The sequence below is a fragment of the Amblyomma maculatum genome, chromosome 9 (assembly GCF_055883805.1).
Source record: "Amblyomma maculatum isolate TAMU_Amacu chromosome 9, ASM5588380v1, whole genome shotgun sequence".
NCBI lineage: Eukaryota > Metazoa > Arthropoda > Arachnida > Ixodida > Ixodidae > Amblyomma > Amblyomma maculatum.
The window spans coordinates 98,225,977-98,249,182 of NC_139352.1; the positions used below are offsets into that span (position 1 = coordinate 98,225,977).

At 47.9% G+C, this 23,206-nt stretch overlaps 1 protein-coding gene, 6 non-coding genes and 2 pseudogenes across 7 annotated transcripts; all 9 read left to right on the plus strand.

The window, feature by feature from the left end:
- Nucleotides 1-682: 682 nt before the first annotated feature.
- TRNAD-GUC (transfer RNA aspartic acid (anticodon GUC)) lies at nucleotides 683-754 on the plus strand. The gene has a single exon. It is a non-coding gene; the product is annotated as a tRNA-Asp (tRNA).
- A 314-nt stretch (nucleotides 755-1,068) lies between these two features.
- Nucleotides 1,069-9,480, plus strand: LOC146179903 (uncharacterized; annotated as a pseudogene).
- TRNAD-GUC (transfer RNA aspartic acid (anticodon GUC)) lies at nucleotides 5,971-6,042 on the plus strand. Its single transcript has one exon. It is a non-coding gene; the product is annotated as a tRNA-Asp (tRNA).
- On the plus strand, nucleotides 8,178-8,249 carry TRNAD-GUC (transfer RNA aspartic acid (anticodon GUC)). Its single transcript has one exon. It is a non-coding gene; the product is annotated as a tRNA-Asp (tRNA).
- TRNAD-GUC (transfer RNA aspartic acid (anticodon GUC)) lies at nucleotides 9,328-9,399 on the plus strand. Its single transcript has one exon. It is a non-coding gene; the product is annotated as a tRNA-Asp (tRNA).
- A 286-nt stretch (nucleotides 9,481-9,766) lies between the features above and the next one.
- Nucleotides 9,767-12,446, plus strand: LOC146179907 (uncharacterized). The gene has a single exon (XM_084579364.1). It carries the CDS (start codon nucleotides 9,800-9,802, stop codon nucleotides 10,988-10,990), a length of 1,191 nt encoding a protein of 396 aa, XP_084435490.1. The 5' UTR covers nucleotides 9,767-9,799; the 3' UTR covers nucleotides 10,991-12,446.
- A 2,227-nt stretch (nucleotides 12,447-14,673) lies between these two features.
- Nucleotides 14,674-14,745, plus strand: TRNAD-GUC (transfer RNA aspartic acid (anticodon GUC)). The gene has a single exon. It is a non-coding gene; the product is annotated as a tRNA-Asp (tRNA).
- A 66-nt stretch (nucleotides 14,746-14,811) lies between these two features.
- On the plus strand, nucleotides 14,812-14,883 carry TRNAD-GUC (transfer RNA aspartic acid (anticodon GUC)). The gene has a single exon. It is a non-coding gene; the product is annotated as a tRNA-Asp (tRNA).
- A 4,166-nt stretch (nucleotides 14,884-19,049) lies between these two features.
- LOC146179910 (uncharacterized) lies at nucleotides 19,050-19,998 on the plus strand (annotated as a pseudogene).
- Nucleotides 19,999-23,206: the final 3,208 nt, after the last annotated feature.

Consider the following 23,206-nt stretch of genomic DNA (forward strand, 5'->3'; position numbering starts at 1 on the left):
CGCGAAAACGGCTGTACAAAGATTTATTGGAAACCTTTTTACCTGTGCCTCTTTATCGCGCTGTATATGCTTTGGGTCCGGAGCGGGACGTGTTGAAGAGAGTGAAAAGAATGCCCATCAGATCGTCCGCTAAATCTTTCTTTTTTCAATTGCATACCGGCACTCTTCCGGTGAAGCCATGGCTGGGAAGAAAAAGCCCTTTTTGTGCCTTGGTCTGCTGACCGTTTAATTTGCAAAAAGCTGGAATCCATAGATCATATTTTCCTTGATTGTCACGATGCGGTTTTTTTTGTGGGACGTGCTACAGCGTACTATTAAAAAGGACTTACCAATAACGCCGTTTGGCATACGCTACCTTCCATGCGCCCAGCCAGGAGAAGTGCCCAGTGATTTATTGATGGTCTTGTGTATGCACAGCATATGGAGAACGCGGATGGATGCTCGCCATGAGCATGTTGTCGTACACCCAGCCCATCAATACTTTGTTGAAAGTGTAATGTACACGCGTGATGTTTTCGGAGGGCAATCTGAACCCCCGGATTGGCTGCCAGTCTTGGACAAGCTCATGTCACCTAATCCATTTTATCACAAGAAACCTGTAAGAAAGTGACTTGTGTTTTTGATTCCATGCGACTTTTCATCGTTCTTTGTAGTTGCCAAGTCGGTAATAAAGAAAAAAAAATCCTCGTTAGTATAGTGGCCAGTATCCCCGCCTGTCACGCGGGAGACCGGGGTTCGATTCCCCGACGGGGAGCTTAGTTTTTATTTCGTTTTTGCATTCTGCGCCATTTCAGATCAGCGCTGCCGTTTCCCCTGCGCCTCCTCGTTAGTATAGTGGCCAGTATCCCCGCCTGTCACGCGGGAGACCGGGGTTCGATTCCCCGTCGGGCAGCTTAGTTTTCATTTCTTTTTTGCATTCTGCGCCATTTCAGATCAGCGCTGCCGTTTCCCCTGCGCCTCCTCGTTAGTATAGTGAGCGGCTGATGTAGCTCAGTTGGGATTCTGCTTCCGGCCACGCCAGTGAACGGACGCAGGATGCAGGGCTCCTCAGGAGCGGCTTCAGCGGCCATGTCAGGCCGCGGTAACAGGACTGCTGAAAAGGACAACACTTACCAGGTCGTTTTGCCTGCACTTCCAACAGGTCGGTTTGTTTTGAATACCGTTTTTTTGCACGCCGATATCAGGGCCCGCCCTTACCGGGTGGAAGATTTCCGGGATGCTTTAGCACAACACTAGCTAATCCCCGATGTTATCGCTATGGGGGCGTATCGGATGAGCCACGTCTGGGCCGTCACTCTCAAGGATACTGAAGCCGTCAACAAGATTGTCAGTGTAGGTGAGCTGTCTGTGAAAAACGGTCGCTGCTTGGTGATTGACCCGGCGAACCAGGACGTGCGACTCAAACTTCACTGGCTACTTCACAACGTGCCAGATGAAGATGTTCGTGCTGCATTTGCGCCGTACAGAAAGGTGTCAGACGTTTCCCGGGAGCGCTGGCGTGTTAAAGGTATGCTGGAAAAGGGCTCTACAACTAGACTCGTCACGCTGAAGCTGAAAGCTGGCATGAAGCTCGACGACCTGCCGCATCAGCTGAATGTTAGCGGTGAGCTCGCGCTCGTCATTGTGCCAGGCAGACCCCCGTTGTGCCTGCGCTGCCGGAGTACGGGTCACATCCGCAAAGAGTGCCGGGTTGCTCGCTGCGGAACCTGCCGACGGTTCGGGCATGAAGACAACCAGTGTGCACGAACCTACGCTAACATTGCCGGACCTGGGACCAGCGAAGACTCGTCCGAGTTAATTATGGACGAGGCGGATGCGGAGGAGGCTGCTGACATTAGAGGTCAGTCAACGAAACAGGACGCGCCTTCCATGACGGTTTTAACAAAGGATAAGGTGACGGTCCCAAATGAAAAGAATGAACCTCGGCATGTCTTGAACGCTCCATCCCAGGACCATGAAAGCGAGTCAAAGGAAGGGTCAGAAGACTTAACCAAATTTTCTGACGCTGAGGATCATCTCAGTACTGAGCCTTCCTGTACTGATGCCATGGAGGTTGGGCCGGAGACAGCAGCCTGAATTGCCGCGAAACGTCCGCATGAGGAAAGCGTCGAGGAGACTCAGCTGCCAGGCGGTGTTTGTGGTGAGCCGCCGCCGAAAACTTCTGGCATCCGAAGAGCCACGTTAAGACCGAAGCCGAACTTCTCGGCCGACACGCGGCAGGCGGGGAAACCGCCTCCGTAGTTTTTGTGGTGACCTGAACGATTTGTGGGTCGGCTGCCTACCGACCAGCGTCACGAACCTTCTACAACCAAGAGGTGCGTGTGTTAGCAAAAATGAAACAATGGGCTTGGACTTCGTTTGAATGCATCCCGACATTCTGCTGGCAGGACATTACATGCATGCATACGCCGCTCTTTGTCAGAAGCGGAGGCCACGCAACCATGAAGGTAGGCACCATGCCGGTACTGGCCTCTCTCTAGTACATGACTCTCAAGCTTAATTCGCCGTTACACGTAGCTACTTTGAATGTTAGAGAACTGGGAGCGAGATGGCGACAATGCCAACTCAGTCGCCTCCTTGTGGATAATGATATAGATATAGCAGCTGTGCAAGAGTCAAAGATTGAGAGCCAAGAAAGCACTGACCGTATGGTGGCTTCTTTTCAAACAAACTTTTATGTGTGTGTATGCCATTCTGTTGGTGTAACGGGTGGATGCCTTTTATTTATACGTAACACTCTGGGAGTAAGCGTAGAGTCCGTTTTTGCCTGTCCAAGTGGTCGGCTTTTGGTTACTGATTTTACCTACAGTAATTTATGCTGGCGTGTTGTGTGTGTGTATGCTCCCAATTCAGAATGCGAACGCGGATTGTTTTTTGAGTCTATTGAATTGTGGTTGAAGGTCGACAAAATCTTGCTTGTACTTGGTGACTACAACTGTGTGTGCGCAGCTGTGGACCGAGCGGCCAAGTGTAAACCTCGAAGAGACAGAAACTCCGTGCTGTTGAATGTACTTGTGCATGAGTATAGCCTTGAGGATGTTGGTAGTGTGTTCTCCACTGGAAACCAGCCAGAGTTCACGCACTTTCAGCGAGATAGCCATGCCAGATTGGACAGGGTGTATGCCTCGGTAGATCTTGTTTCCCTATGTACTGCATATGAGGTCAAACCTGTGTCTTTCAGCGATCATTGTCTCGTGAGTGCAGTGTTTGGTCGCAAAGGAAAGAAATCGCGCTTTAACTGGTACCTATGGAAACTGAATGCCAAACTTCTCGCCGATGAAGAGTTCCTTACTGAAGTTAAGACAGAGTTTGAAAATCGTCTTGCTATGCGACCAGTAAGTTTTGCAGCGGAATGGGACAGCTTCAAAGAGTGGGTCAAATTTAAAGCAATAGAAAAGAGTAGTAAGCTGCGGTACAAAGAGAAAGAAAAAGAAAAAGAACTGAATGAACAATTTGCTCTTTTTTTGAGCATGGAAAGTACTGTGCCAGGGCATTTCGCCAGTAAAATACGAGAGCTTAAAAGTGAGCTGGAAACAATCGACAGCGAAAGATACACAGCGGCTGTCATACGTGCATGGGCTGAAAAACTTTGGGCTGGAGAAGTGCCGACAAAACGAGCCCTAGCAGACGAGAAAATATACACCTGCCAGAAAGAAACTAGGAGGATAAGGTATGGCGGCCATATCACAGAAGATGATAAAGATATTCAGCATGCGTTAGCAGAGCACTTCGAAGAACTGCTTAGCGCTAAGCTTGAGACTGTAGGCGGCTTTCAAACAGACTTTCTAAGACTGATGCCTGCACTGGATGACGAAAGTAAAGCGCGCCTAGAAACACCGATAACGTTACAGGAGATAGAATCTGCAATAGATGACCTGTCACCTGGGAAAGCCCCTGGGCCCGATGGTCTGAGCGCTGTCTTCTTTAAAACGTTTCAGCACTATGCGGCTCAGTTTATGCTCGATGTAATCACTGAAGCTTACGAACGTAATGCTGTTCCATTGTCTTTCTCTACATCGCACATTGTTCTAATACCCAAGACAGAGGATCCGGAGAAACGACAGTTGGTGGGGTCATATCGACCGATAAGCCTCACCAATGTTGACTACAAGGTGTACATGAAGGTTTTAGCAAAAAGACTGCAAAGCGTAATAAAGGAATTGGTTGGGTCTCATCAAGCGTGCGGCATCAAGGGTCGATCCATTGCCACGAATATACATGTCGCAAGAACCGTACTAGAATGTGTTGATGCACTCGGTGGTCAGATAGCCATGATGCAGTTAGATTTGGCGAAAGTCTTTGACCGTGTTTCCCACGAAATTCTTCTTTCCATTTTGGAGCATTCTAACCTTGGAAAAGTCATAGTGGAGGGTGTTAATATGGCTTACGCGAACTGCACGACCCGTATTATAGTGAATGGTCAATTGACTGACAGCATCGCAGTACGTTCATCGGTAAGGCAGGGCTGCCCGCTCTCACCCCTGCTTTCTGCACTGTATTTAGAGCCACTTTGCTTGGCTATCATTGATAGCGATCGCATTTTAGGGTTCAAGCTGCAATCAGCACACGTGAAAATGCTAGCATATGCTGATGACATAGCAGTGTTTTGTGCAACTAGAAAGAGCATCTGTGAAGTTACGGGTGTCGTCCAAACATTTTTTGATCAAACCGGATGCAAGATCAATTGGGAGAAAAGCTCTGGGTTTTGGCACGGTGATTGGGACGTGACACCTGATTTCTTCTGTAAGCTGCGATGGTCTGCTCTCCCAACGCGATATCTAGGCGTGCCTTTAGATTGTTATCGAGATCCCAACGTGCACTGGATGGAAGAAACATCCAGGGCGAAAGAAAAAGCGGATGCGTGGCAAGGAAGGCAACTCTCAATGTTTTCGCGCGCTTCTATTTGCAATGTTTTTCTTATTTCGAGGCTGTGGTACCTCATGAATGTGTTGTGTGTCTCACGAACCTCAATTCAGAAAATGCACCGCGTTTTTGCTGTTTTTATTTGGGCATCCACATGGGAAAAAACCGCCCTGACGAATTTGTTTATTTCTGTTGAAAGGGGTGGGCTCGGCCTTGTCCATTTGTTCTTGCGTCAAGTGGTTTAGCGATTTATATTCCTGCGTGATCAAAAAGGTATCTTTCTAAGAACTGTGATGCAAGTGCGATTGCAGAGGTTGCTCCCTGAATGGATAGCGTCATGTGAAAGCATGCCTGGTACTGTGACTGGCTACCTGCGCGAGGTTGTTTTTTCGTGCAAGTTGCTGGAAGTGCGGTTTTCTTTTGCTTACCTTTTCAATGTTCCAAAAAAAAACTGTATAAAGATCTCATTGACGTGATGCTGCCGGTGCCTTTTTACCGGGCATTACACTGTGGAGGCCCAGGGCAGGACGTTTTGAAAAGAGTCAAGAAGATGCCCTTGAGGCCATCTGCTAAAACGTTCCTTTTCAAACTTCACTCTAATACGCTCCCTGTTAAAACCTGGCTGAATGAAAAAGGTATCTTCGTCCCATGGACAACGAATTGCCTGTTGTGCAAAAAACCGGAGACAATTGAACACGTCTTCTTACAGTGTTGGGATGCTGTCTTTCTATGGGACGTCCTCCAAAGGACAATTAAAAAGGAACTTCCCCTAACTCCGTACGGTATCAGATTCCTACCAGTGCAGAACGATGATGCACCTTATGATTTAATTATGCTTCTTGGCCTCCATAGTTCGTGGAAAACACGAATGCAGGTGCGTCACGCAGATATAAATACACGATCTGCGCGTGAAAACTTCATTGAAAGTGCGGTGTATATACGCGAATCTTTCAGGATGCAGCAGGATCAACCACAATGGCAATGTCTATTTGATGAGATGGTGAACCTGAAAAGATTTTAGCCGCGTACGCGTTAGCTCAAGTGTAGTTGACGTGTTTTATCATGTGTATTTTGTTTTTGTGTTTCACGGCAATAAAGAAAAAAAAATCCTCGTTAGTATAGTGGCCAGTATCCCTGCCTGTCACGCGGGAGACCGGGGTTCGATTCCCCGACGAGGAGCTTAGTTTTTATTTCTTTTTTGCATTCTGCGCCATTTCAGATCAGCGCTGCCGTTTCCCCTGCGCCTCCTCGTTAGTATAGTGGCAAGATTTATATGAAGGTGCTTGCTGGCAGACTACAAACGGATATATGCGAACTAGTGGGCCCTCACCAAACGTGCGGTATCAAAGGGCGATCTATCTTTCAGAACATTCACAAAGCGCGGAGTGTGCTCGAATGCTGCGATGGAACTCATGCATGTGTTGCGTTACTGCAGTTGGACTTGGAGAAAGCTTTTTATTGTGTGGCACATACTATTCTGTTCAGTATATTAGACTATGTTAATGTCGGCTCTGTTATTCGAGAGGGAGTGGCCTTGGCGTACCGTAACTGCACTACGAGATTAATTGTCAATAAGTCACTGGTGGCCCCCATCAACGTACGACGTTCGGTGCGCCAAGGTTGCCCCCTCAGCCTTCTTTTGTTCGGCATTTATATTGAAACATTGTGTTTAAGCATCCTACAAAACAATGACATTTATGGCTTTCGACTGCAGGAGTCAGAAGTCAAATTGCTGGCTTACGCAGATGACGTTGCGGTTTTTTGTGTGAATAAAGAGAGTATGAAGAGGACAGTGGAGGTGGTAAAACATTTTAGCAAAGTCAGAGGGAGTAAAGTTAACTGGGGTAAGTGCTTGGGATTCTGGCACGGTGAATGGCAGCTGACCCCCGACACTTTCGCTAATGTGTCGTGGGTTACAACGCCTGCAAAGTACTTGGGTGTGCCCTTGAAATTTTACAAGGAAAGTGAGCCATACTGGATAGAGAAAGTCAAAGGAACCCGTGAAAAAGCGGAGAAATGGAAAAGCGCTCAATTATAAATATTTGCAAGAGCCGCAGTTTGCAACCTGTTTTTAATTAGTAAGCTATGGTATGTAATGCAAGTGTTGCATTGCTCCCGTGTAAATGTGCAAAAATTGCATCGAGTTTTTGCGGTGTTTGTTTGGGCCTCGAGTTGGGAGAGGTGCAGTCGGACAAATTTGTCCCGGCAGGTGAAGCAAGGGGGGCTTGGTCTGGGTCATTTGTTTGTGCGACAGATTGTCAACCGGTTTATGTTTTTTAGGGATGCCAGCGATCCATTCCTGCGCACAGTGTGTCAACAAAGACTTGGTCGAGCGTTGCCTGATTTCGTAGTTTATACTCAATGTATGCCTGGTTCTCTGTTTGGATTCTATAGGGAAATTGTTTTGAGCGTGAAATTCTTAAGTGCACGTTTTTCGAAAGAGCATTTAAGTAATGTTAACAGGAGAACATTATACAAGGATGTTTGTGAAGTGGTGTTCCCGGTGCCCTTGTACCGAGCTTTATACTATGGAGGCACAGGAAGTAATGTATTAAAACGCGTAAAGAAAATTTAAGTTGCTCCGGGAGCTAAAACGTTTTTCTTTATGCTACATACCGGTACTTTGAGTGTAAAATCATTTATGGAGGAGAAGGGTATGTTCCTACCGTGGGGGACCCAATGTCTCATCTGCAAACAGCCAGAGACAATAGATCACGTGTTTTTGCATTGCTGGGAGGGGGTATATTTGTGGGATGTTCTGCAAAGGACAATAAAAAAACAGTTGCCACTTGATTCCCATGGCATTAGGTATTTGTCATTGGATAACCACGATGATATGCCGTTAGACCAGGTTATGTTAATGTGCCTCCACAGTATATGGCGCGCACGAATGGCTGGTTATCACTGCGATCCAGATGCACGGCCAGCCCGCATGTATTTCCGTGAAAGTGTGCAGCGATGGCTCGACGTGCTTAAATTGCAACCATGTGCTCCCGAGTGGCTGTCAAAGCTGGAACCTTTGACGGTGCTCAAGGAATTTTAACATGACAATGCCTGCCCCTCAGTGGGTGTTAGGCAACGCCAGCTACCTTTGTGTACATATATTATTCCTTTTTTCCTGTTGTTTTGAGTTCCAGTGCGGTGTATTTGTGTCAAAGCCAGGCAATAAAGAAAAAAAAAAGTTAGTATAGTGGCCAGTATCCTCGCCTGTCACGCCGGAGACCGGGGTTCGATTCCCCGACGGGGAGCTTAGTTTTTACTTCTTTTTTGCATTCTGTGCCATTTCAGATCAGCGCTGCCGTTTCCCCTGCGCCTCCTCGTTAGTATAGTGGCCAGTATCCCCGCCTGTCACGCGGGAGACCGGGGTTCGATTCCCCGACGGGGAGCTTGGTTTTTATTTCTTTTTTGCATTCTGCGCCATTTCAATTCAGCGCTGCCGTTTTCCCTGCGCCTCCTCGTTAGTATAGTTTGCCACGTTTGTGTGGGCTTCAACATGGGAGCGTACCAGTCGATGCAATCTTTTTCATACGGTGCATAATGGTGGACTGGGCTTGTCACATTTATACTTAAAGCAGATTGTAACAAGGTTCTTTTTTTTGCGCGAACAAAGCGATGTTTTTCTTAGAACGGTAATCCAAGTGCGATTGCGTGATTCACTGCCGGAATATGTAGTTTCGACTATGTCTACAGGGCCAATGGCTCTAAGTGCTTTTCTTCGCGAAGTTGTCGCGTCCTTCCAAATAGTGAAGGCGAGATTTTCAAATGAGTATATGCGTACTGTTACGCGAAAACGGCTGTACAAAGATTTATTGGAAACCTTTTTACCTGTGCCTCTTTATCGCGCTGTATATGCTTTGGGTCCGAAGCGGGACGTGTTGAAGAGAGTGAAAAGAATGCCCATCAGATCGTCCGCTAAATCTTTCTTTTTTCAATTGCATACCGGCACTCTTCCGGTGAAGCCATGGCTGGAAAGCAAAGGCCTTTTCGTGCCTTGGTCTGCTGACTGTTTAATTTGCAAAAAGCTGGAAACCATAGAGCATATTTTCCTTGATTGTCACGATGCGGTTTTTTTGTGGGACGTGCTACAACGCACTATTAAAAAGGACTTACCAATAACGCCGTTTGGCATACGCTACCTTCCATGCGGCCAGCCAGGAGAAGTGCCCAGTGATTTATTGATGGTCTTGTGTATGCACAGCATATGGAGAACGCGGATGGATGTTCGCCATGAGCATGTTGTCGTACACCCAGCCCATCAATACTTTGTTGAAAGTGTAATGTACACGCGTGATGTTTTCGGAGGGCAATCTGAACCCCCGGAATGGCTGCCAGTCTTGGACAAGCTCATGTCACCTTATCCATTCTATCACAAGAAACCTGTAAGAAAGTGACTTGTGTTTTTAATTCCATGCGACTTTTCATCGTTCTTTGTAGTTGCCAAGTCGGTAATAGAAAAAAAAAAAATCCTCGTTAGTATAGTGGCCAGTATCCCCGCCTGTCACGCGGGAGACCGGGGTTCGATTCCCCGACGGGGAGCTTAGTTTTTATTTCATTTTTGCATTCTGCGCCATTTCAGATCAGCGCTGCCGTTTTTCCTGTGCCTCCTCGTTAGTATAGTGGCCAGTATCCCCGCCTGTCACGCGGGAGACCGGGGTTCGGTTCCCCGACGGGGAGCTTAGTTTTTATTTCTTTTTTTGCATTCTGCGCCATTTCAGATCAGCGCTGCTGTTTTCCCTGCGCCTCCTCGTTAGTATAGTGGCCAGTATCCCCGCCTGTCACGCGGGAGACCGGTGTTCGATTCCCCGACGGGGAGCTTAGTTTTTATTTCTTTTTTGCATTCTGCGCCATTTCAAATCAGCGCTGCCGTTTTCCCTGCGCCTCCTCGTTAGTATAGTGATTCTACTTCCGGCCACCGAGCGTGACGGACGTGTTCATCATGGGCTCCCAAGGAGCGGATTCAGCGGCCCAGCTGGGCCGTGGTATCAGGAGTACGGAAAGGCCTGCCAAGGATTATGAACTGGTTCTGCCGCATCTGCCTACAGGTTCGAGTGTTTTACATACTGTTTTTTTGCATGGCGACATAAAAGCCAGGCCGTACCGGGTGGAGCACTTTCGAGACTCCCTCGCTCGTCTTTCACTGCTGCCGGAAGTGGTTGCCCTCGGGGCATATCAGATGAATCATGTGTGGGCTGTAACGTTTAAAGGGGAAGAGGCGAAAGCGAATATTTTGCAAGCCGAAGCTTTTGAAGTGAAGGAGCACCGATGCGTGGTCATTGACCCCTGCAACCAAGGCATCAGGCTAAAACTTTTCTGGCTGCTTCACGGCGTGCACGACGATGATGTGCGAGCGGCGTTGGCGGCTTTTGGAAAAGTCACCGAAATATCAAGAGAAAAGTGGAAGGTGCAAGGGTGTGTCGACAAGGCTTCAACGACACGAACGGTCACGCTGAAGCTAAAAGTGGGCGTGACCATTGAGGACCTGCCGCATCAGCTTCGGGTCGCCGAGGACGTCGCACTCGTCCACGTGCCAGGCAGAGCCCCGCTTTGCCTCCGGTGCCGGGGGAAAGGACATATACGGCGTGATTGTCGTGTGCCGCGCTGCGGGCTGTGTCGTCGCTACGGCCATGACGAGTCGCAGTGTGTGCGCACGTATGCCAACGTTGCAGGCCCCGTGCCGTGTGAAGTGGCAGGCGAGCACTTGATGGACGCAGTGGACGCCGAGGAAGCTAGCAGTGGAATCACTGAGGATGCAGAGCAGAAAGAACAATCCTCTGAGAAGACCCCTGCTCTGAAAGAACACCGTGAATCAGATTTGATAGTTCCGTTGTCAAATGTTACTGAGACCGAGACACCCACGAAAGAAGACGGCAATGCCAGTGCTGCAAGCCCAGCTTTGGCTACGCAACACAGTGAGGAACAGGGGAACACTGAAGCTGAGATGCCAGCTGCTTCTACCTTGCCTGTGAAGCGGGTGCATGAAGACAGTGTCAACGAGGAATCAACCCAAGGAGGAGCGGAAAGCGGACAGCCTCCACTGAAGGCGGCCCCCCTTCGCCGGGCGTCCTTCAAGCCAAGGCCAAACGTTCCCCCAGACCGGAGAACTGTGTCACCTGTGCCTCCGCCATAGCGGGGGTACCCTTTCCGGTCGAGACGTTGCAAGCCCGGTCCATGATCGGGAGCAGCGCTTGGAACGACGGACGGACTCGCCAAAAAGGAAGAATGGTCATCCCGTGCAACAGATCAACCGCAATGCTGTCTTTCTGCAAAAGCGATGTGAGTGATATATGTTTCGCGATTTATAATTTCTTGAGATGGCGACCAATTTAACCACTAGCTTACGCGTAGCCACGCTAAATGTGAGGGGGCTGTCAACGCGTCGGAGACAACTGCAGCTGAACCGCATTCTGCTGGAAAATGAAATTGATGTGCTAGCAGTTCAAGAGAGCAAAATGGAAAGCGAACAACAAACAGATAAAATGGCTGAAATATATCGTTCTAGATATAGTGTTTGCGTTTGTCATGCGGTTGGAAGATCGGGGGGATGTGTCATTTTCATTCGAAATTGTATACAGTGCGTACAGTCTGTGTTCTCGTGTGAGAGTGGTCGGCTTTTGATATGTGATTTCAGTTTTTCTGGATTGGACTGGAGAGTGATCTGTGTTTATGCGCCTACTAGAACGTCTGAGCGCGAAGAGTTTTTTCACTATATGAAATCCTTCCTAATACATGAGAGGCGTGTTCTCCTGCTTGGAGACTTCAACTGTGTCTGTAGACCGGAAGATAGAACAACAGACCGTGTCCTTCGTGACAAAAGTGCAAAGTTACTTATTGACATTGTTAATGAGGCAGAGCTTGAAGATGCTGGCTGTATACTGACGCATGAAGGTCAAGCATTGCTCACGCACTTTCAAGGTAGCTGTCATGCAAAGTTGGACCGAATATATGTTCCTATTGATTGTGTGCCCTTGTGCTCGGAATATCAAACACTTCCCATGAGCTTTAGTGACCATTCCCTCGTAATGATTACTCTAGGCATGAAAAGTAAGGCAACAAAGTTCAATTGGGAGCTATGGAAATTTAATGAAAAGCTGCTGCTGGATGAAGAGTTTACCACTAAAGTGAAAGAATATATTACGCATCTGTTGCAAAATGACTCTAATTTTATACAAGCATGGGAGCAGTTTAAGTGCGATATAAAGATAGCTGCTATTGACCGAGCATGCACTCTCCGACGTAAAGAAAGAGAACAAGAAAAAGAACTTCGTAGCACACTTGAATACATGCTTAGCATGGAGAGCGTTAAGCCTGGCTTGTTCGCCCAAGATATAAAAAAGATAAAAACCAAACTTGAGGTGATAGACGAAGAGAAGTATCGCGGTGCGGTGATAAGGGCACGCAGCGAAAAATTGTGGCTCGGAGAGACGCCCACGAAAAGGGCACTTAGTGATGAAAAACGGTACGCAGTGTCAAAAGAGATAAAAGAAATCTGCTATCAGAACGTAGTTACCTCGGAAAAGAAAACGATTGAACGGGCGTTTGTAGAATTTTACAGGGAATTGTTTAGCCTGAAAACACCGGACATCGAACGCTTCAGAAAAGGCTTTCTGTCGCTGATGCCAAGAGTGGAAGACGAAGTTGCGCAGACACTTGAAGCAAGTATTACTTCCGAGGAAATTGAGGCCGTTATCGGGGAATTAAATTCCAATAAGTCACCCGGACCAGATGGTCTTGGTGCTGCCATATACAAGGCCTTTCCTAATGAAATGGCTGTTTTACTGGAAAGAGTAATTGGTGAATGCTACGAAAAGAACGTACCTCCTCCGTCTTTTCGAATGTCACACGTTGTACTAATCCCGAAAACAGATGACCCAGTTAAGCTTCAGTCTGTAGCGTCTTACCGTCCTATAAGTCTAACGAATGTTGACTATAAAATTTACATGAAAGTATTAGGGCGAAGACTCCAAAGTGTAATTACTTCTCTTGTAGGCCCACATCAGACATGCGGTATAAAAGGAAGGACCATTTTTACTAACATACACGCAGCAAGGAGTGTACTCGAATGTTGTGACGCGATGCATGACCACGTAGCCATGATGCAATTAGACCTCCACAAAGCATTTGATAAAGTGGTACATGAAATTTTGTTCTCTGTTTTAGAGTATGTCAATGCTGGTTCCATGATTACAAATGGCGTGAAAATGGTTTACGAGTGCTGTTCAGCGAGACTGGTCGTGAATAAGCATTTAACCGATCGTATACCTGTCCAGTCGTCAGTAAGGCAGGGCTGTCCTCTGTCTCCCCTTTTGTTTGCGCTTTATCTGGAGCCTTTCTGTTTAAGATTACTTGCAAGGCCAAACATACGCGGTTATAGATTTTTTCAAAGTGAAGTTCGGGTTTTGGCATACGCGGACGATATTGCGGTTTTTTGTACTGACCATGAGAGCGTGCAAGAAGTTGTAAAAGAAGCCACTGCTTTTTGCACTGCAAGTGGAAGTGAAATTAGTTGGGCAAAGTGTTTAGGATTTTGGCACGGAAACTGGCAATACGCGCCTGAACTGTTCTCCAGTATGCAATGGACAACAACGCCAGGCAATTACCTTGGTGTGCCACTAAAGCATTACCGTGAAAGCAAGGAATGTTGGGCCGGGGAAGTTGAGCAAGTGAAAACCCAAACAAACAAATGGGGAGGACATAACTTTTCTATGTTCGCAAGAGCTACCGTTTGCAATATGTTCCTAGTTGCAAAAATTTTTTACATGCTGCAAGTGTTATCTATGTCAAGAATCTCTGTTCAAAAACTGCATAGGGTATTTGCGACGTTTGTGTGGGCTTCAACATGGGAGCGTACCAGTCGATGCAATCTTTTTCATACGGTGCATAACGGTGGACTGGGATTGTCCCATTTATACTTAAAGCAGATTGTAACCAGGTTCATTTTTTTGCGCGAACAAAGCGATGTTTTTCTTAGAACGGTAATCCAAGTGCGATTGCGGGATTCACTGCCGGAATATGTAGTTTCGACTATGTCTACAGGGACAATGGCTCTAAGTGCTTTTCTTCGCGAAGTTGTCGCGTCCTTCCAAATAGTGAAGGCGAGATTTTCAAATGAGTATATGTGTACTGTTACGCGAAAGCGGCTGTACAAAGATTTATTGGAAACCTTTTTACCTGTGCCTCTTTATCGCGCTGTATATGCTTTGGGTCCGGAGCGGGACGTGTTGAAGAGAGTGAAAAGAATGCCCATCAGATCGTCCGCTAAATCTTTCTTTTTTCAATTGCATACCGGCACTCTTCCGGTGAAGCCATGGCTGGAAAGCAAAGGCCTTTTCGTGCCTTGGTCTGCTGACTGTTTAATTTGCAAAAAGCTGGAAACCATAGAGCATATTTTCCTTGATTGTCACGATGCGGTTTTTTTGTGGGACGTGCTGCAGCGCACTATTAAAAAGGACTTACCAATAACGCCGTTTGGCATACGCTACCTTCCATGCGCCCAGCCAGGAGAAGTGCCCAGTGATTTATTGATGGTCTTGTGTATGCACAGCATATGGAGAACGCGGATGGATGTTCGGCATGAGCATGTTGTCGTACACCCAGCCCATCAATACTTTGTTGAAAGTGTAATGTACACGCGTGATGTTTTCGGAGGGCAATCTGAACCCCCGGATTGGCTGCCAGTCTTGGACAAGCTCATGTCACCTAATCCATTTTATCACAAGAAACCTGTAAGAAAGTGACTTGTGTTTTTAATTCCATGCGACTTTTCATCGTTCTTTGTAGTTGCCAAGTCGGTAATAAAGAAAAAAAAAAAAATCCTCGTTAGTATAGTGGCCAGTATCCCCGCCTGTCACGCGGGAGACCGGGGTTCGATTCCCCGACGGGGAGCTTAGTTTTTATTTCATTTTTGCATTCTGCGCCATTTCAGATCAGCGCTGCCGGTTTTCCTGCGCCTCCTCGTTAGTATAGTGGCTAGTATCCCCGCCTGTCACGCGGGAGACCGGGGTTCGATTCCCCGACGGGGAGCTTAGTTTTTATTTCATTTTTGCATTCTGCGCCATTTCAGATCAGCGCTGCCGTTATCCCTGCGCCTCCTCGTTAGTATAGTGGCCAGTATCCCCGCCTGTCACGCGGGCGACCGGGGTTCGATTCTCCGACGGGGAGCTTAGTTTTTATTTCTTTTTTGCATTCTGCGCCATTTCAGATCAGCGCTGCCGTTTCCCCTGCGCCTCCTCGTTAGTATAGTGGCCAGTATCCCCGCCTGTCACGCGGGAGACCGGGGTTCGGTTCCCCGACGGGGGGCTTAGTTTTTATTTCTTTTTTGCATTCTGCGCCATTTCAGATCAGCGGAGGCCGTTTCCCCTGCGCCTCCTCGTTAGTATAGTGGCCAGTATCATTCTACTTCCGGCCACCGAGCGGGACGGTCGCAGAACCATGAGCTCCAGCGGAGCGGCGACAGCGGCCCTTGCCGGCCGCGGAAACAGGAATCTTGTTACGGATGATAAGGACTATGAGTTGATTTTGCCGACGCTGCCTACATGACGTGTTGTTTTAAACACCGTGTTTTTGCACGGCGACGTGTGCAATAGGCCGTACAAAGTGGAAGATTTTCGCGATGCCCTCGCCAACGTTGGTGCGCTCCCCGATGTTGTGGCGTTGGGGGCGTATCAGATTAACCACGTTTGGGCTGTAACGCTCAGCAGCGCTGAAGCAACGAAGAAGCTGGCTGCTTTGAAACAAGTAGAAGTAAAGGGACGTCGCTGCATCATCATCGACCCAGAGGACCAACAGGTGAAGCTGCGGCTGCACTGGATGTTGCACGGTGTGGCCGACGACGACATCCGGACGGCGTTTGCTGCTTTCGGTAACGTAACCGAGGTGACCCGGGAGCGGTGGCGCGTCCAAGGCGTCAAAGAGAAGGGGTCAACAACGAGAACAGTTCTCCTGAAACTGAAATCCGGTATTAAGACCGATGACCTGCCTCACCAGCTGCGAGTCGCCGGTGAGTTGGCCCTCGTTGTGGTGCCTGGGCGGCCTATGCAGTGCCTGCGGTGCCGTGGTAGCGGTTACGTTAGACGAGAATGCAAGGTGCCCCGGTGTTCGAAATGCAGGCGTTACGGCCACGTCGACAGTGAGTGTGTCCGTACATATGCGGTGGCCACGGGGCTCGCATCGAGGGAGGAGATAGCTGAACACCAGATGGACGTATCAGAGGCGGAGGAAGCGGTGAAAGGAGTCGAGGAAGTAGGCAAGCCGGAAGCGGCGACTGTCTCTACTGGGACTTCTAGCAGAAACACAAACGTGTCAAGTGAGGCAGAGAGGCAACCTGAAGAAAGACTCGGCAGCGGACTGGGCTGATACTGAGGAGAAGGAAGATAGCTTTTTGGCAGCTACGGAACCCGGGATGATGGCCTCGACGAGCAGCGAGGAGCAACAGCAACAGTGCAATGTTCGTGCAGGCAATGTCTCGGCCAAACCTCCTCACGCCCAGACTGGTGATGGAGAGGACAAAACAACAGCGTCAAGCGTTGAGGAGCCGCCTACGAAAACCGTCCAGTCCCGGCGGTCCTCTCTCAGACCGAAGCTGAGCTTTCTGGGGGACAAGAGGGCCAGCGATAAGCCACCGCCGCTGCAAGACCATGCAGCCGCACCCTAGGGCTGCGGCGGAAACAAAGGCGTCTAGCCGGGTGCTAGACGCGAAAGGTGAGCGCAAATGCTCTCGGTCTCATCACTCTATTTTAAAATGGATCCAACCCCTGCTCTGACATTCGGGTCGCTTAATGTTAGAGGGTTAGCAACGAAGAAAAAGCAGAGCCAGGTATTGCGCCTTATAACGGACAGAGACATCGATGTGCTAGCCGTTCAAGAGACCAAAGTCGATGGAGAGGAAGAGACCGGGAGCATGGTGCAGCGCTTCACGTCGAAGTATTATGCCGTTGTGAGCCATGCAGTCGGAACTTCTGCCGAGTGCGTCCTTCTTGTAAAAAAGTTGGCTGGACTTAACGTGCAGACTTATGCTTCCGGAGAGACAGGGCGATACGTGATTTGTGATTTCGGTTTTGAGAATAAAGAATGGCGGGTTATCTGTGTTTATGCACCTAATGAATTGGAGGATAGGTGTTCCTTTTTTGAGAGCCTGAAATATTACTGCACTAGTGAGAAACAGATAGTGCTCATGGGCGATTTCAATTGTGTTCTGGCGGCTCGCGATAAGAGCAGCACCCGAGCCTTCAGGGACAGAAGTACAGACTTATTGTCACGACTGATAGATGAATATGCATTAGATGATGTGGCGGAGTGTTTAGACGGTGAACGTAGTGTGCGATACACCCACTTTCAAGGTATTAGTCATGCTCGCCTCGACAGGATTTGCATGTCACTGGACTTAATACCAAAGTGTCAAAAATACCGAGTTTTACCAGTGGCCTTTTCAGATCCCTGTGCAGTGATATGCACTCTAGGCAAAAGGAAGCGAGTCAGTGGATTTTCATGGGAGCTGTGGAAAATAAATTGTAAACTGCTAAAAGACCAAATTTTCACTGAGCATGTGACGGAAAAAATTACCAAAATAGTCAATGAGTGTCAAAACGAAATCGGGCACCAGTGGGTACTAGCCAAAGAAGAATTTAAGATGAAGGCCATTGAGCGGTCTACTTTGCTAAAGCACCAGGAAAGATTACAGGAAAAACAGCTGAGAGATATACTTGAAAAATTGTTGGCGCAGGAATGTAAAACGCCCGGCATAGGTAAGGAAGATATTAAGAAAACAAAGCAAAAGCTTGAACTTATCGAGGAAGACCGATATCGAGGGGCGATAGTGAGGGCGAGAGCGGAAGAATTGGTTGCAGAGGAGACGCCCACTAAGCGGGCTTTAGGAATGGAAAAAGCGCACGCTCGACGCAACGAAATTCAGGAGATCGAAGGAGCGGGTGGGGTAGTGACCGATAGCGATCGCATCCATCATGCTTTCTTTGATTACTATCAGGCGTTGTTCGCACAACATGAAGTTGACGTGCACAGATTTAAAGGCGAGTTTCTCGGCGCTATGCCTAGGCTCGATGAATCTCGAAAGGAAAGCTTGGAGAGGCGAATTAGTGAAAAAGAAGTTGAACGAGCAATAGAGAACTTGAACCCGGGAAAGTCTCCTGGCCCAGATGGGTTAAGTGCAGCTTTTTACAAAGCGTTTAAAACGAAATTAACCCCACTTTTCACTTTGCTGTTTAATGATGCCTATGATCGTAAGGAGTTGCCCCCGCCTTACGGTGCGGCCCATACCGTCCTCATCCCTAAAACAGATGATCCCATAAAACTCAGACAGGTTACTGCATATAGGCCGATCTCACTAACGAACGTCGATTATAAAATATTCATGAAAGTGTTGGCGGCGAGGCTTCAGAGCGTTATTAAAGAAATTGTTGGCCCTCATCAAACATGCGGTATAAAGAACAGGTCTATTGCTTACAATATTCATAAGGCAAGGTGTGTGCTGGAGTGTAGCGACGTCACTGGGGTACCTATGGCAATTCTCCAGCTTGATCTTGAAAAAGCGTTTGACTGTGTTGCTCATGAGATTTTGTTTTCTATCTTAGATCATATCAATGTAGGTTCTATTATTACTAAGGGTGTGGCCATGGCGTACCGACACGGCACTACAAAGTTAATTGTTAATAAATCGTTGGGGGCTCCCCATTAACGTGGAACGTTCGGTGCGTCAGGGTTGCCCCCTCAGTCCACTCTTGTTTTGTATGTATGTTGAAACTTTGTGCTTGCACATAATACAGAATATTACTGTTCATGGTTTTCGGCTGCATGAAGCGGAAGTGAAAGTCCTAGCATATGCAGATGATGTAGCAATTTTCTGTGTCACAAAGGATAGCATTAGCAGTGCGGTAGAAGGTGTTAAAAGATTTAGTTTGGTCACGGGAAGCAAGGTGAACTGGGGAAAGTGCGTGGGGTTCTGGCACGGAGAATGGCCGGATACTCCTCACCCGTTCGCTAATGTGACCTGGTGTACGAACCCTGTAAAGTACCTTGGAGTCCCGTTGGAATTTTACAGAGATTCTGAGCAGTATTGGAAGGTGCAGGCACAAGAGACACAAGAAAAAGCAGAAAAGTGGAAAGGTACTCATTTATCCGTGTTTGCAAGAGCCACTGTGTGTAACCTGTTTTTTATTAGTAAACTGTGGTATGCGATGCAAGTGCTCCACTGCTCGCGAATTAACATACAAATGGTACATCGAATTTTTGCGGTTTTTGTATGGGCCTCTAGCTGGGAAAGGTGCATGCGGACAAACTTGTTCGGACGGGTCAAAGACGGAGGCCTAGGGCTGGGACACTTATTTGTGAGGCAACTGGTAAACAATTTTTTTGTTTTTCCGTGATGTTGAAGATCCTTTCCTGCGCACAGTGTGCCAAGTAAGGCTAGGGCGAGCCTTGCCAGAGTATGTAGTTGCAACAAAATGCATGACAGGAGGCTTTTTTGGTTATTTCCGAGAGATAGTAACCAGCGTCAGATTCTTAACTACTCGGTTTTCAAAGGAATATTTGAGCAGCGTAACAAGGAAAACGTTGTACAGAGATGTGTGCGATGTTATCTTTCCGGTGCCGTTGTACAGGGCCTTGTACTGTGGAGGCCCCGGCTGTAATGTGTTGCAAAGGGTTAAAAAAATGTATGTATCGCCGGAAGTCAAGAGTTTTTTCTTTAAAGTGCACACTGGAACTTTACCCGTCAAATCTTTTTTGGAAGAAAAAGAGATGTTTCTACCGTGGGGACCAAACTGCTTAATCTGCAAGCAACCGGAGACCATAGACCATGTTTTTTTGCACTGTTGGGAAGGGGTTTATTTTTGGGACGTGCTACAGAGGACCATGAAGAAACAGCTCCCGTTGCATTCACACGGAATTAGGTACTTTCCAACAAAAAATGAGGGTGGGATCCCGTTCGATTTAGTCATGCTGGTGGGCCTCCACAGTATATGGCGCTCTCGTATGGCCGGGTACTACTGTGACCCCGAAGCGCGTCCAGCGCGTATATATTTTCGAGAGAGCATCTGCAAGTTTGTAGAAATACAGAAGATACGGAATCCTGTCCCTGAGTGGCTCTCAAGGCTAGAGCCTTTGACAACACTCAGAGAATTTTAATGTGGCAAAGCCTGGTCCTCTCTTGGGGATTTCGCTTCTTGTATAACTGTGTACATATTTTGTTTGTTTTTTTGTCTTTGTTTTGTGAAAGCCGAGGACCGGCAATAAAGAAAAAAAAAGGAGCGAATTCAGCGGCCCAGCTGGGCCGTGGTATCAGGAACACGGAAAGGCCTGCCAAGGAATATGAACTGGTTCTACCGCATCTGCCTACAGGTTCGAGTGTTTTGCATACTGTTTTTTTGCACGGCGACGTAAAAGCCAGGCCGTACCGGGTGGAGCACTTTCGAGACTCCCTTGCTCGTCTTTCACTGCTGCCGGATGTGGTTGCCCTCGGGGCATATCAAAGGAATCACGTGTGGGCGGTAACGTTTAAAGGTGAAGAGGCAAAAGCGAAGATTTTGCAAGCTCGAGCTTTTGAAGTTAAGGAACACCCATGCGTGGTCATTGACCCCTGTAACCAAGGGATCCAGTTGAAACTTTTCTGCCTGCTTCACGGCGTGCACGACGATGATGTGCGAGCGGCGTTGGCGGCTTATGGAAAAGTTACGGAAATATCAAGAGACAAGTGGAAAGTGCAAGGGTGTGTCGACAAGGCTTCAACGACTCGAACGCTGACGCTGAAGCTAAATTGGGCGTTACCATCGAGGACCTGCCGCATCAGCTTCGGGTCGCCGAGGACGTCGCACTCGTCCACGCCCCAGGCAGAGCCCCGCTTTGCCTCCGGTGCCGCAGGAGAGGACATATACGTCGTGAGTGTCGTGTGCCGCGCTGCGGGCTGTGTCGTCGCTACGGCCATGACGAGTCCCAGTGTGTGCGCACGTATGCCAACGTTGCAGGCCCCATGCCGAGTGAAGTGGCAGGCGAGCACTTGATGGAGGCAGTGGACGCCGAGGAAACTAGCAGTGGAACCAATGAGGATGCAGAGCTGAAAGAAGAATCCTCTGAGAAGACCCCTGCCCTTAAAGAACCCTGTGAGTCAGATGTGATTGTTCCGTTGGCGAATGTTGCTGGGACCGAGACACCCACGAAAGGAGACGGCAATGCCAGTGCTGCAAGCCCAGCTTCGGCTACGCAACACAGTGAGGAACAGAGGGACACTGAAGCTGAGATGCCAGCTGCTTCTACCTTGACTGTGAAGCGGGTGCACGAAGACAGTGTCAACGAGGAATCAACCCAAGGAGGAGAGGAAAGCGGACAGCCTCCACTGAAGGCGGCCCCCCTTCGCAAGGCGTCCTTCAAGCCAAGGCCAAACGTGCCCCCAGACCGGAGAACTGTGTCACCTGTGCCTCCGCCATAGCGAGGGTACCCTTTCCGGTCGAGACGTTACAAGCCCGGTCCATGATCGGGAGCAGCGCTTGGATCGACGGACGGACTCGCCAAAAAAGAAGAATGGTCATCCCGTGCAACAGATCAACCGCAATGCTGTCTTTCTGCAAAAGCGATGTGAGTGATATATGTTTCGCGATTTATAATTTCTTGAGATGGCGACCAATTTAACCACTAGCTTGCGCGTAGCCACGCGAAATGTGAGGGGGCTGTCAACGCGTCGGAGACAACTGCAGCTGAACCGCATTCTGCTGGAAAATGAAATTGATGTGCTAGCAGTTCAAGAGAGCAAAATGGAAAGCGAACAACAAACAGAGAAAATGGCTGAAATATATCGTTCTAGATATAGTGTTTGCGTTTGTCATGCGGTTGGAAGATCGGGTGGATGTGTAATTTTCATTCGAAATTGCATAGAGTGTGTGCAGTCTGTGTTCTCGTGTGAGAGTGGTCGGCTTTTGATATGTGATTTCAGTTTTTCTGGATTGGACTGGAGAGTGATCTGCGTTTATGAGCCGACTAGAACGTTTGAGCGGGAAGAGTTTTTTCACTATATGAAATGCTTCCTAATACATGAGAGGCGTGTTCTCCTGCTTGGAGACTTCAACTGTGTCTGTAGACCGGAAGATAGAACAACAGACCGTGTCCTTCGTGACAAGAGTGCAGAGTTACTTATTGACATTGTTATTGAGGCAGAGCTTGAAGATGCTGGCTGTATAATGACGCATGAAGGCCAAGCAAAGTTCACGCACTTTCAAGGTAGCTGTCATGCAAGGTTGGACCGAATATATGTTCCCATTGAGTGTGTGCCCTTGTGCTCGGAATATCAAACAATTCCCATGAGCTTTAGTGACCATTCCCTCGTAATGATTACTCTAGGCGTGAAAAGTAAGGCAACAAAGTTCAATTGGGAGCTATGGAAATTTAATGAAAAGCTGCTGCTGGATGAAGAGTTTACCACTAAAGTGAAAGAATATATTACGCATCTGTTGCAAAATGACTCTAATTTTATACAAGCATGGGAGCAGTTTGAGTGCGATTTAAAGATATATCTGCTATTGACCGAGCATGCACTCTCCGACGTAAAGAAAGAGAACAAGAAAAAGAACTTCGTAGCACACTTGAATACATGCTTAGCATGGAGAGCGTTAAGCCTGGCTTGTTCGCCCAAGATATAAAAAAGATAAAAACCAAACTTGAGGTGATGGACGAAGAGAAGTATCGCGGTGCGGTGATAAGGGCACGCAGTGAAAAATTGTGGCTCGGAGAGACGCCCACGAAAAGGGCACTTAGTGACGAAAAACGGTGCGCAGTGTCAAAAGAGATAGAAGAAATCTGCTATCAGAACGGAGTTACCGCGGAAAAGAAAACGATTGAACGGGCGTTTGTAGAATTTTACAAGGAATTGTTTACCTTTAAAACACCGGACATTGAACGCTTCAGAAAAGACTTTCTGTCGCTGATGCCAAGAGTAGAAGACGAAGTGGCGCAGACACTTGAAGCAAGTATTACTTCCGAGGAAATTGAGGCCGTTATTGGGGAATTAAATTCCAATAAGTCACCCGGACCAGATGGTCTTGGTGCTGCCATATACAAGGCCTTTCCAACTCAAATGGCTGTTTTACTGGAAAGAGTTATTAGTGAATGTTACGAAAAGAGCGTACCTCCTCCGTCTTTTCGAATGTCACACATTGTATTAATCCCGAAAACAGATGACCATGTTAAGCTTCAGTCTGTAGCGTCTTACCGTCCTATAAGTCTAACGAATGTTGACTATAAAATTTACATGAAAGTATTAGGGCGACGACTCCAACGTGTAATTACTTCTCTTGTAGGCCCACATCAGACATGCGGTATAAAAGGAAGGACCAGTGTATTCGAATGT